Source organism: Oryx dammah, unplaced genomic scaffold (assembly GCF_014754425.2).
Source record: "Oryx dammah isolate SB20612 unplaced genomic scaffold, SCBI_Odam_1.1 HiC_scaffold_1, whole genome shotgun sequence".
NCBI classification, from domain to species: Eukaryota; Metazoa; Chordata; class Mammalia; order Artiodactyla; family Bovidae; genus Oryx; species Oryx dammah.
The window spans coordinates 110,296,371-110,310,519 of NW_024070185.1; the positions used below are offsets into that span (position 1 = coordinate 110,296,371).

Sequence of the window (14,149 nt, forward strand, 5' to 3'; positions counted from 1 at the left end):
AGAGGCGGTGGGGGCAGGACAGTGTCCAGCACCAGAGGCGGTGGGGGAGAGCGTCCGGCCAGTGCCTAGTCAGCCCCGGGCCTCTTCCACCCAGCGGTTGACAGAGCAGCCTCAGAGTGGCCGGGGCTGCGTCCCCGGGCCAGGTGATGCTGGGCTCTGACCTGGATGCGGGTGGGTGTACCTCCTCTTTCTCCACGTAACTTGTAAGTTATGTCCAGATCCTTTGAATCTACAGAGCAGTGTGGCCTTAATATCACAGACAAGTCATCACATAATGCAATTTGTACAATTTGTACAATTCCCTTAAAAATTGACTTCTGTATGTTTAACCATTGATTTCCTGCTAATATTTAATAAGAAACTTGTGCTTTTTGGTGGAATCAAGTAATGGGTTTCAATGACTACAGTTTTAGGATATTAAGGCCTCTAACAGGAGACACACCCTGGGTTCCCATGACACCCTGGCTGACTCCGAGGAGGGTTCACACTTGCATTCTGGTGATTCCACAGGCCAGGGGAACGACACGCCCAGCCCCGGACACCCGGTTCACTCAGGCGAGGCTGCACCGTGGACGAGTCCCTACCTTCGTCTCGATCTGCTTGGTGTCCAGACTCTGAAACAGCAGCTTCACCCGAGCTTTCCCGTCGTCAGAAGACCCCTTCAGCTGGGAGAACTTAAACCTCCAAAGCAAACTCTGTAAAGGAAGGCAGTCCTTAGTGCTTTATTCAGTTAACATCAGCCAGTGCTGTTAAATAACCTAAGTAAATGCAGACGCCTGCTAGGTCACCTGTGTGCAGAGACGCCTGCTGGGTCACCTGTGTGCAGAGATGCCTGCTCAGTTACCTTGGAACACAGATGCCTGCTCGGTTTCCTATGTACACACACGCCTACTCGGTCACCTGTGTACACACACGCCTGCTGGGTTACCTTAGTACACAGATGCCTGTTGGGTTATCTGTGTTACACACGCCTGCTCGGTTTCCCGTGTCACACACGCCCGCTCGGTTATCTGTGTCACACACGCCCACTCGATTTCCCGTGTCACACACGCCTGCTCGGTTTCCCATGTCACACACGCCCGCTCAGTTATCTGTGTCACACACGCCTGCTTGGTCACCTGTGTACACACACACCTGCTGGGTTACCTTAGTACACAGATGCCTGCTGGGTTACCTGTGTTACACATGCCTACTTGGTTTCCTGTGTCACACACGCCCGCTCGGTTTCCCGTGTCACACACGCCTGCTCAGTTATCTGTGTCACACACGCCTGCTCGGTTTCCCGTGTCACACACGCCCGCTCGGTTTCCTGTGTCACACACGCCTGCTCGGTCACCTGTGTACACACGCCTGCTCCACACGCCTGCTGGGTCACCTGTGTGCACAGAAGTCCGCTCGGTCACCAGTGTACACAGATGCCTGTTGGGTTACCAGTGTACACACATGCCTACTCGGTTATCTGAGTACACACACACCTGCTGGGTTACCAGTGTCGCTGAGCAAACTGCTCTGAGAACATCACTCGGTGTTGGGTGAGATCTGACTATGACAAGGAAAAGCTCAGCGGTGGTAACTTTCTAGGAACCACCTGCAGAATTATTATCTACATAGAATCAAAAATGACTGCTAAAACAGTACAGACGAGAAATTGCACAACTACCCGCTTGTCAGTTAAAGGATCCACAATGGTCCTTAGGAAGAAGTTCTTGTTACTTATTGGGTAGGGACGTCACAGTCACACTGACTGGCTCCTGTACGCTGACGTGGTGGCAGCCCCGCCCGGCTCTGGACCTGTAAGGTGCTGGGACCCTGAGCTCTCAGAGAGCAGGTCACCACGAAGGAGCCCATGCAGAGGACACGGCCGTTCGGGCTGGTGGTGCCGCAGCCGTGGACGGGCGTCACAGCCCTGAAATGTAACACACGCCCCGCCCACCGGCACCGCCCCTGGCTGCTCGGCACATACCTTGGTCTTGCTGTCGAAACAGGTGAATCCGAGAGCGAAGTCCACCGTGAAGCACAGAGTGTCCCCTTGCCCGCTGCACGTGTACGTTTTGGACTAGAAAAAAGGATCGATTGTGAGAAAACATCTTTTTAAAATGATGCTTAACACTGATCGGGTGGCTACAATATCCTCTGCAGAAGGAAATGGTAGCCCACTCCAGCATCCTTGCCTGGAAAATCTTGGGGAAAGAGGAGCCTGGTGGGCTGCAGTCCATGGGGTCACCAAGAGTCGGGCACGCCTGAATGACGGACACTTACACTCACACTATTCGCCTCCATCGAAACCTGCTTTTAGAAAACCGAGGCACACGGAGGTCCCTGGGACACGGTTCTCGCAGCGCCTCCCGCGCTGGTCCGCTGGCAGATGCAGAAGCCGCACCGTCAGCAGAGGTGCCGGTCTTAGCAAAGCGGAGCCCGACGCGTCCTCCAGAGACACCCAACCCCAGACCACAATTCCCCGTGATGCCACCTGTCCCCATTACGTGAATGAGCGTGCACGCTCTGCTCCTACAGGCCAGCCTGCAAGCGCATCCCTAGACATGAGGCCCGGCTGCGCTCGGGAGACGTTCCGAGGGGTCTGACCCAGAACAAGAGCAAAGGACAGATGCAGCAGAGACTCCACCGAGCTCCGTGCCCGGGGCCACGGGAGGCTGCTGTGGGGGTGGGTGGGGCAGGCAGGGCAAGCCTGAAAGGCTCGGGGTTTGGGAGGATCAGGGGCTCGGTGCCCACAGCTCCTAGCAGTGCCGGCTGAGTGTGAGCAGCAGAGGCGTGGTCGGGGCTCCCGCGGCTGCCATTCTGTCCAATTCTCAGCTAAGTGCACGGATCCTGGCACAGCGGTGGTGAGGCCAGGCACACCAGACCCACGAGGCAGGAGCTAAGGGTGAGCCCTCTAGCCCCGGGGGACAGCGTGCCTTCCAGTTCTGTTTCAGGAGACAGTTCCTCCCGTAGTGACATTTCTGGGCTACATTTCCTATGTCCTTACATAATACCTTTGGGGAATCGGGTCAACACCGAGAGATACTTGAGCCAAGTTGCTGAGAAGGACGCTCCCTATGAAAGGATAAGGTAAGTTTCCCCAGGCAAGCTTCTGCCCCTGTGGCAAAACGGCTCCTGGAAGACGATGCTATCAGGGGGCAGGACCCCCTGTGTGAGGGCGCTGTGCCGGCTGGGGACATGCTGCTCCCTCTGAGGTGGGGGCGATAACTGGGAGGAAGCTGGGGTCAGACCCACCTGCTGACCCTCGAGAGTCTCCAGGGAGGCAGGGGCCAGCTGGAGGTCACCTGGGGTGTGGGTGGTGCAGCGCCTGTGTGGAAGCAGATTCTGGGGCGTGAGCACAGGGGCTGACGAGGGCCATTGTGGGGTCCTCCCCGGAGTCTGTGAGTGCGGGCTCAGCTCCCCCACCAGCCCTGGGACCCCAGGCTGAGCAGTCGATCACGAGGGGACTCGGGCCCAGCCACCAGAAGGCCAGCCCTGGGCCCCTCACACTCCACGGCTAGCTGCATCAGGACGCAGCCTCACCGCCAGCATCTAGCGACCTCCACACGGGCGGGGCCAGGGACCAGCCCTCCAGCAGCGTGCCCCCTGCAGTCAGCCCTGTCTGCACGAAGGCACCCACCCTCGCACACGGGCTGCTGGAGCGCACCGCTCCGGTGTCCGGGGGCTGAGTGCCCCTGGAGCCTCAGGACACCTCCAAGGCTGGGAAGGTAACCGGCCCACCTAAGACACAGACACCAAGAACTAGGCGAATTGAAGGAACAAAGGAACGTTTCCCCAGTGACGGAGTAAGATGATCCCCAGAAGAACTAAGCCAAGTGGGGATAAGAAATCCGCCCAACAGAGCTCAAGGTAATAACCGGAAAGATGTTGAGAGAACCTGGGGAGGAGAAGGAACACAGGGAGAGGTTTAACAGAGAGTCAGGAAACATAAAGCAGGAGCACAGAGAGCTGAGAAGTTACAAACACGCCAGGAGGAACCCACAGTAGATTAGACGATGCAGGAGCAGAGCAGGACGCTGGAACACAGTAGTGGAAGTCATCCACGCTGAAGAGAAAAGAGAATGGCAAAATGAGGGCAGTTGAAGAGAGCTCTGGGACGACTTCGAGGTCCTTATTTTTCACGATAAGGTCTCAGGAGGGGACTGCTCCATCCACACACACCTTGAGCTGTGGGATTTATCTCCTGTACCGAGGAGGGAGAAACGACCCAAACACTCGAGCTGTGTTATGCTCCTCATTGGGTCAGCAAGTGTGAGGAAGGGCCAAGTGCTTGAAGAAGTGCCAGCATCCAGTGACTGCTCAGGAATCATGGTGGATGAGCAGGCTCCAGGGACCCAGCCGTGCCCTCAGCGAGGGGCTTCCCTTAGCTGGCATCCAGGCCCCTTCCTCACGCTGAACACGGGGGTGAACGAGATGAAAACGCCCCACCTCGCTTCCTTCCATGACCTCCCACGGCGGCTCCCGACACAGTGGACCCGGGGACCTGGGCAGGGTCCCCCCGACTTCTGCAGACGCGTGATTCCCAGAACGACCACCACACCAGCTCTGATTCAGGTGGCTCAGAGATAAGCAGGCCGCTTACCCCCGTCCTCTGCACGGCCTGGAAGGTGGCTCTCTGGAATGATAGCTCCCAGGCGGCCAGCTCACTGCCCAGCTCCACACCAAACACGTGGCTCCCGCCGTGGCCCACGAGGACACTGAAGCAGAAGGGCCCGTGGTCCCCGCCGTCGGGATCCTGGAGGCCCAGGGAGAGGCTGGCTTGCGCCCAGCAGTCTTCTGGGAGCCAGAGCTGAAACGGATAGGGGTGATGCCAGTTAGAGGGGATGGCCCCTGGGACCCGCCTGGGCCGCGCTCCACAGGGGACCCCCCTCGGCAGAAGGCCCCCGACACCGCTGTGGCGGAGACAAGCTATAAGGTAACGTCCGTGCGTCAGCTGTGTCCCGCTCCCGACGCGCCGCAAGCGCCTTTTATCTGCATTATCAGTGACCAGTTTCTGTTTCCATGTCTAGCTTCCAGGACAAAGATAAAAGTCATGAAGTGTTTGTGCTGAATTCAGTGAGACCCCCCAGCTGCGCCCTCAGGCCGTGACCTCAGCCGGGGAGGGACAGAAAGCTGCTGCTGCTGCTAAGTCGCTTCAGTCGTGTCCGACTCTGTGTGACCCCAGAGACGGCGGCCCACTAGGCTCTGCCGTCCCTGGGATTCTCCAGGCACAGAAAGCTACATGCAGGAAATAGGACATCGGGTCGTGAGCCAAGAAGAGCAAGTCTTCCTTCGGTCACGGACCTGACTTCTCAGAAACTCTGTCCACAGCCACTGGCCTTGAGCGGCAGGACCGACCACCAAAGAAGGGAGGAAGGACTCTTAGCAAGTGTCTGTGTGGGGGACACTGCAGCTGTGTTCTTTCCTACACTGGGTGTGGTTTAGGGGGCTGGGCATTTCAGTAGAATAAAAATAGGCTTTTGGGCCAGACAGACAACACTTGGGACCTTCTCGGCCAATTGCCAGCTGTTGACCTTGAGATTTTACTTCTCTCCGAGCCTCCCTCTTGAAGCGCAAGTCTTGGGCTAATGAAGGGACGGCAGGAATGAGGCTGCGGCTCCTGCAGCCTCACCACGCGGCTCACGTTCCGTTTACACTGAGCGCGCCGGCCATCAGGCAGGGTTGAGGGGGCACAGAGCGAGTGAGCACGTCCAACACGCAGCGAACGGGCTCCTGAGCGTGTCAGCGACCGCACAAGCAGCGTCCTGCTTCCAGCTGCCCACCCCAGGGCGCCCCCCCATCCCAGACCCTGTGAAGACAGAGACCACCTAACGTTCACTCTTCGGAAGACAAAATGCAAAGACTATTCTAAAAATCACCTGACTGGAGAAGGAAATGGCGGCCCACTCCAGTGTTCTTGCCTGGGAAATCCCATGGACAGAGAAGCCTGGTGGGCTGCAGTCCGTGGGGCCGCACAGAGTCAGACACAACTTAGTGACTAAACAACGGCAATAACGACGACGACAGACAAGCTCTGCAAGGCCGTGGCGCCCGCGCCCGCGCAGCTTCGTCTGCCGTCTCTGCAGTACTTTCATCTCTGCTGTGGTCATTTAATCGTTTGAGCTGGGTGCTGCATTTGTGCAAAACCCTTGTTTGGATTGTGTAAATGTGAAAAATACCGAAACAATTGTGAAAAGAAAAAGTAATCAGCGACCCCAAGCTGAAGATAATCTGGAAAAGTATCACATCCATCACGTAAAGTACATTCATCGTGTCTGACCGCCTTAAAAAAACTGCCTGGATTTTTCCTGCTTCTATTTATTTGAAAATATTATAGCAGCAATATAGGAAATTTAAAAGATAGATAATTCCATTTTGACTGTCATGTAATTTGTTTTTACAGCCCCTCCAGGCAATGTCTCCAGACTTCAAATCACTGGTGGCTCAGCTGGCGAAGCGTCTGCCTGCAATGCGGGAGACCCAGGTTTGATCCCTGGGTGGGGAAGATCCCTGGAGGAGAAAATGGCAACCCACTCCAGTATACTTGCCTGAAAAATTCCATGGGCGGAGGAGCCTGGTAGGCTATGTACAGTCCAGGGGGTCGCAAAGAGTTGGATGCAACTGAGCAACTTCATTTCTTTCTTTCTTTCACGCCTCTTTGTATACATAATTCTACAAATGTGATTTTAATGGAGTACTTAAAATACACGGCCACACTGGAACTTTATTTCTCAATGGTTTTTGAACAATTGGTCCAACGTTCACTAATTTAAAACATCACTGAATATTCCCGTGTGCACAGCTATCTGACTCTTGTGACTTTCTTGTGTAGAGTTGGTCCCTAAGGCTGAGTTCGTCTGATGGAGCAGTCAAGTGCGTGTGAGTCTTCATCTGAATGGACAACCCTCAGCTCTATGTGCAAGAACAAAGTGAAGAATTAAAAACAGCCTTTGCCCAACCCAAGAAATCCCCAGGAAGGACACTTAAGAGTTTCGCAGATGTGACTACTTCCTGCAACTAAACCTGTTGAGCCCCACCAAAAACAGCGACGCTGGTGCTGAGACACGGGTGAGGTCGCTGACCATGCACAGCTCAGCCCCAGTGCCGCCCGTGGCCCTTTCGGAGACAAGCAGCTCAGTTCTTACGAACTGCAATGTCTCATTATAACTAAAGACTGGGAGCAACAACAAAACCAAGGTCCCTGAGCTGCTGTGGAGACTGAGTAAGTGGCCCCCACGCCTTTCCCACGGCCTCAACCGCTGGCCCCACCCCGTGCCCACTGCCCGCCACCTCCCCAGGTCTGCGACCCTCGGAGCAGCCTTCTGAGTCCTCTCTCTGCCCCTGGAGATGGAGATCTCGTTAAAGCCACCGCCAGCTCTGTGGTGCCCTCCATGCCCCTGGAAGGTGAAGGCCCAGGAAGTCACCCTCCCTCCGAGGGGTCCAACCAAACTGCAAAACTATCTCCACCCACGGAGACACCGCAGAGGCCCTTTCCCTTTGTGGAGGGGGGTGGCCAGGGGCTGGAGGTGGGGCCCACCTGGCCCATGCTCGCCTCCTCACGCAGCTCAGGGGCCCCCTGCCCCTTGTTCTAGGGGAGCAGAGGTCAGTCTCTGCCCGTACTGCACATCGTCCTTGTCCAACTTGGATGGGTACGGTTTCTTCCAGCGGGACCTGAGGAGGGTCATACTGCCATTATTCACACAGGTCCAGTGAGTGGCAGTTGGAGAACAGGTCCCAGAAGGGAAGCTAGAGAGCTTCCTGCAAGGCCAGCGCTGCCGAAGAGCAAGACCAATCCGCACTCACAGGTGGGATTTCCAAGCCGAAGCGCTGCTCACATTTTGATAGAGCCTTCCTCCCACCGGTACCAACCTTTCCATCTTTGACACTCTAGGCGGCAAACCCATCACTTCATGATTTTCACTGGCATTTCTTTTTTCATTTGTTTAAAAATTTTTATTATTGGAGTAAGGCTGAATTAGGGCTTCATGGTAACGGTGGTCAAGAATTCTTCTGCCAATGCAAGAGATGTGGGTTCGATCCTTGGGCTGGGAAGACCCCCTGGCAGAGGAAATGGCAACCCACTCCAGTATTTTTGCCTGGAAATCCCATGGACAGAGGAGCCTGGCGGGCTACAGTCCACGGGGTCGAAAAACAGTCAGACACACTGAGCAGGCACACACACGGGGTTGATTCCCAGTGCTGTGTTAGCTTCGGGCGTACAGCAAAGTGATACAGTGACACAGATGTGTGCGTGCTCCGTTGCAAAGTTGTGTCCGACTCCTTGTGACCTCATGGACTGCAGCACTCCAAGCTTCCCTGTCCTTCACTGTTTCCTGGAGTTTGCTCAAATTCACGTCTACTGAGCTGGCTAAGCTACACGACCATCTCATCCTTTGCCTCCCCTTTCTCCTTTTAGCTTCAGTCTTTCCCAGCATCAGGGTCTTTCTCAATGAGTTAGCTCTTCGCATCAGATGGCCAAAGTATTGGAGCTTCAGCTTCAGCACCAGTCCTTCCAATGAACATTCAGTGTTGATTTATACATGTATCTATTATTTTTCAGATCATTTTCCCATTTAGACTGTTACAGAATACAAAGCAGAATTCCCTGTGCTACACAATACGTCCTTGTTGGTTATCAGAATGCAAACTGTCCACATTCTTTGCCCCAGAAATTGCACCTCTAGACATTTTTCTTGGTTATATACTTGCACTCGTGTAAAATGATTTATTACATTGTTTGTAATTTCAAAAAAGGGAACCAATTAAATATTCCTTGATAAGGGCTTGGTAAAATAAAGTATGATATATTCATGGAATTAAATACTAGTCAGTGGTAGTAAGGGGAGGTCACTTCGTTGTGTATATTGAAGCTCCGCAAGTTAAACTGCAGAGCAAAAAGTGGTGTGAGGGTTACTGCGTAAGCTTCCATTTGCAGAGGGAAGAAAGAATCGTGCATATAAAGTAAAATAGGGTTCAGCTACGCTTCGGGCCAAGGGAACCTGGGCCCCTCCGCCTCTGGCGAGGCTTCTGGAAGTTACTCCCGAGTCTGTGCTTCAGAGCCTCAGCTGGAAGACGGGCACTATGAGGATTCCCTCCTGGGAGGTGTGGGGGGCAGGACTAACTCAGGAGGGAGACGGGGTGCCGAGCAGAGCTCAGGACCGGCGCTGAGCAAAGGGAAGACACTGTTACCAAGTTCCTCTGCCAAACAGGTGAGTAACTTTAGTTCCGCTGAGAAACGCAGAAGGGGTCCTCTTACGTGGGGAGGGGATATTCATGCAGGGATGCCTCACTGTGGAACAGTGCTTTTATTATCCACTGTGTGGGGCTGCTTATAATTTCGTCACAACTGCAATCAAGTCTGATTGATCCAATTTTCTCATCTCTTTCATGGTGAGTGTGAAATACAGACACAGAACGTTCAGAACTAGAAAAAAGAACTTATGGAGAGAAGAAAGTGTTGCAGAAACACACCACCCCAACCACAAAATCTGATTTCTGGACTACATATTAATGACTATACTTTGAATGATTATGAAAATAAATCATTAAAAAATTCTAAAGTACTAGTTCTTAAAATAATCATTTATCTCAATTTTTGAAAGATGAATTAAATATTATAATTTTAAATTCATATGTTCAACATCAAGGATTAAAGTCACGTGAGAAAGGGGGAGATTTTGTAAGGTCACTATTTAAAGACTTCTAATAGGATATCTGGGCTTCCCTGGTGGCTCAGAGGTTAAAGCATCTCAGTCTCCTTTTTAAAATGTCAAATGCTGTGCACTTACCACTGTTGCTGCTACTATCTGCCCTGGACTGAGTCTAACGCTTCTGCTGTGATCATTCTCTTGGCTAACTGCATTATTTCAGTTACTTCATAGCAAATTTACTGATTAAACATTTTCTCAATCTTTCTGAAAAAATATGCTGGATTAAACAGAAGAGGTGCTATAGTTTACTAATGAAGCTCACATGAAATACGATGTTTTTGAAGATGTTCCAGTACCAAATACATGTCTTAGATGTACGCTGTGCTAAGTCGCTTTAGTCATGTCCAAGTCTTTGCGATCCCATGGACGGTAGCCTGCCAGGCTCGTGTCCATGGGGTGCTCCAGGCAAGAATGCTGGAGTGGGCTGCCCTGCCCTCCCCCAGGGGCGCTTCCCCCGACTCTGGCAGGCGGGTCCTTTGCCGAGTGCGCCACCTGGGAACTCTCTTAAGTGTACGGCGGTGGTGGTCTAGTCGCTCAGTCGTGTCTGACTCTGTGCGAGCCCAGAGGCTGCAGCCCGCCAGGCTCCTCTGTCCATGCAGTGCTCCAGGCAAGAATCCTGGAGTGGGTTGCCATTTCCTTCTCCACTTTTAAGTGTACGGAAAGCCATACAAACAAGTTGTAAATATAAAAAGGCCAGAATGAAATAATGCAGAGCCGACATAAAATAGACTTGAAAGCACCTCCATGACCTCCTTTTGTGGAGTTTCGATGAACGGTGGTGGGACGACCGGTGCGCGCGTGTCATTTGACTGTTTCGACAGCGGTGAATCTCTCTCTCCCTTTTCAGCTACAAAGGGAGAGCTGTTAACATGGACACAGCTGGTGTGCGAAGGATGCTCAAACTTACCTGGTGAACTTTAAACAGAACCTCACAGAGGTGATAGGTTTTCTCTGCTCGGACCCAATCCAATGTGCTCACCTGAAAGAAACACAAGACGGGTGAATCTTCAGCGTTTTCACCCAAAATAAGGGAGCTGTGTGAGGTGAGGGGGCTGCTCATCACCCCGCTGTGGGGCTCGCTGGACAAGGCACACGGTCATCGGACGGCCACACTGTACCCTCTACACGTGTTACACTTTTCCCAACTGCACCTCAATAAAACTGGGGAAAGGGTTTAAAGTATGCGTGTAATTAGGTAAATGATGTTTCAGTATGAGAATTTCAACATTTACAACCATGAGGGGAGTCAACATGTCTTTTCCTTGATTAAACCCTGAACAGGAGCAGGACGGTTGGAAAACCGGACTACACGCCGTGGTGGGCTCCGACAACTAGCTGCGCGCTCCCGCCCTGGAGTCTTGGCATGAGGTTCGCAGTTTACACACATTATCGATTCAAGAACCTGGTGATGGAGGAACTTACCTTTACACACGGTTGGGCGTCACTTTAGCAACTCGTTTTGGATGCTCTCACCTTAAGTAAAGGACCAACTCTGGGTTCCATCTAGAGGATCTAGGCGGTTCTGGGCTCCCCAGGGGCACACCTCCTCACTCACGCTGCCACGGGCCTGCCCTCTCTGCTAAGGCCCTGCTCGCTGTGGGTCTGCAGTGGCTACCTGTGGTTGGAGGTGTCTCTTCTATCCAGTTTTTCCTGCTGACAATCAGCCTCCCCTCCTCCGCACCTGGGAAAGACCCCTCTCCCCGCCTGCCTCCCATGACTCTGGCAGGTGCGGGCTCAGCCCCGGCGGCGGTGCCCTCGGACATGAGTCAGGCTGGGCACCTCACCCTCTGGGTCACGGTGACCGTTTCAAGGAGAACACGCCCCCACCAGGGAGGCACTTGAGGCCGAGAAAAGGCTTGGGCGTCTGGGTGGAACTGTTTCTTCCTTGGACTTGAAGAGGAGCGCTTCCACCCTGAGAGCCTCTGGAAGCGTGTGGGGACCCCGTGGCAGTGGTCACCCATCACCTGGGACCCATGCCCACTGAGGCAGGACGATGAGAGGGGCGGGGCCTCAATGCTGCAAGCCTCACAAACAGTCTATGAATCGATTCTCAAAAGTGGGTCTCTTCCTTGCCCTCTGTCTGGACAATGTTCTATTTCACCTGAGCACATCTCACCTGAAACAGAATTGAAACTGCAGACGCTCAGACGTAACATCTTGGAACATTTAGGTATTACCGTGGAACGCTCATGCACCCACAGAAGAGACACAGAGTAATATTCTATACTAGGGACGTAACTGTCTGGTGCGCCTTCAGCTTACACATCTTCTCTTGATTTATTTCGTTCCAGGTAGATAATTTTTAAGTAATATATTTCCCTAATTGACAACCTTAAAGCTACTTCCGATATTTCTTGCATATTCATAGGCAACTGCTATGTAACGTGTATGTTAATGCTGTTAGATGCTGTAAAATTGGTTTCATAAGTGCTGTTTAACACATTTTAATGGTGTTTGGAAACATGAGCAGTTGAAACATTATTTTTCAGATTCCAATTTGCAAACAGAAATGACTGCCCACTTTAAGGAAGGACAGTCAAGTACGCATGAAGGCCAGAATCCAGCTTCTCCAGCGTTGATCAGCCCTTGGTTATGACCTGGGCTCACCACCCTCCCGGCTAGCTGCATCCTCTCGTGGGTACCTGGGCCCAGGGAACCCATGGCCGCCTCCGCCCCAGGCTGCCTCTTCCTTCGAGCCTTTCTCCCCGCTTCTCCCCAACCCCTTCAGCATCTCCCTCCTCTCGTCTTGGAGGAGTTCAGAAACCAGCCTTGAGGACAGGACTTTCTCTTTCATTGTTCCTAAATCACTTGCCACAGACTCTCTCGGCCTTTTAAAAGTTCACTGCAACATTCTGACACAGAATGATAGACAGCAGGCCCCATGCAGGTGGCTGGGCGTTCTTGGCAGTGCCCGACACCCCGTGGACAGGGGGGAAGAGGGGTGATTAGATGGCGGGCTAAGAGCTCATCACTGGGTGCCTTCGGGGCTCTGCTCTCCCGAAGGAATTTATTTGCTGTCCTTCCAACCCCCACCCCGCCCCGCAACAGAGCTGTTCCGGTCATCCCAGCCCCGAGAAGCCTGGTGGCCCCGAGCCTCTCCCGAGGCTGCAGGCTGCTTCCAGCTACTCCGGGTCACGGCTCTGCTCATCGCTTGCAAACAGGGGGAGGTGCACCCACTGCGCGTGAAGCAGCTCCTGGCCCTGTGCTGCGGCGCCTTCTCCAGGCAGCAGCTCTGCAACCCCAAATGCATCGTGCTGCACAAATTGCATTTCAGCCTGGGCACGGACGCAGAGCCCACCAGCGGGGCCGGGACGCAGGTAAGACGCTGCGAGTCATCAATAGTCCCGTCACCAGCATGACCTCACTCCATGTCAGCACACAGGACATAAATAAATATAGCGTGAAGAGCTTCACATACAGTTGCTTTAGATTTGGGCAAAGCAGAAATCATTACTGGCAATTTGCCTCTAGCTCCAGGATACAAGCACCCAAGGTCAGACAGAACATGTACATTAAATCTACATGCGTGTAAATATTCACTGTCCATACTTTGGGTGTTGTTTTTACAGTGAGAAGTTGCTGCGTACTAAGCGTAAAATTTCATCTGTGAAATGCAAATGCTTTGGAGTTTCAGAGACATTTTAAGTATATAAATGAAGCTTCTTCGTGTTCGGCTTGATCCTATGAAGCATTCAGCTAGCAGCTCAGCAGAGGGTGGGTGCCGCGTCTGTGTTCCCTCAGCCAGGAAGTGGGAAGATTCTGTTTACAGCCCAAAGCTTCCACTCCTCAGCTTACAACTTTTCCTTTCCCCTAAGGCCCTTTTCTCTAACATTTTGCTGAGTGAATATTTCCATTGTCTCGTTAAATAGTTCAGCCCCCATTTTAAAATATGCTTTCGTTATTTCGGATAGTCTGTGAAAATTATTTAAACATTTCGCTGTAAGCCAGCATAATGCCATTATGTAGGAGCAATGTTTAATTTTTCTTCTGTTCATAAAGTTACCGTGTTTCTGGTTCCGCAGGTAAGCGGCTGAGCGCGAGCACTCCTGTGTGACCAGCAGCCTGTACAGGCCTGAACGGACAGAAGCCTCACCAGTCTTCTTGGAGCCAAAGAGACGGACTGGCCTGGGCCCGACGCTGGCCCCAAAACACACGTGGACTGAGAGCAAGGGATGGAGAAAAGACCCCACTGATCAAAAGAAAGCAGAGGGGATATCACTGTCCTACAGAGCGCGCCGTACAGTAAGGGCGCTATCGGGGACAAAGAAGGTCATGACATCAGGATGAACGGTCAGTCCTCACATCAGAGGTAGCCATCCTTAACACAGACGCACCCAGCAACAGAGCCTCCGGCCACGCGAGGCAGACACTCCGCTGGGCTGGGAGCGCTCCCCCAGGGACCAGGAACCAGCCGGGAGCCCCGCCCACCACGCGCCTCATCCCCAATGACGTCGGCACACGGG

General features: G+C 53.1%; 1 protein-coding gene across 1 annotated transcript in view; it reads right to left on the minus strand.

Moving 5' to 3' along the window:
- The window catches only part of SNTG2 (syntrophin gamma 2), an 84,570-nt gene that overhangs the window by 2,875 nt on the left and 67,546 nt on the right, over positions 1–14,149 (minus strand). The window contains exons 15-18 of the mRNA XM_040239069.1: positions 10,594–10,665; positions 4,580–4,786; positions 1,964–2,056; positions 585–695 (exon numbers count right to left, since the gene is read on the minus strand). Of these exons, the coding sequence (XP_040095003.1) occupies positions 585–695; positions 1,964–2,056; positions 4,580–4,786; positions 10,594–10,665 (483 nt within the window). The remainder of the gene's footprint in view (positions 1–584; positions 696–1,963; positions 2,057–4,579; positions 4,787–10,593; positions 10,666–14,149) is intronic.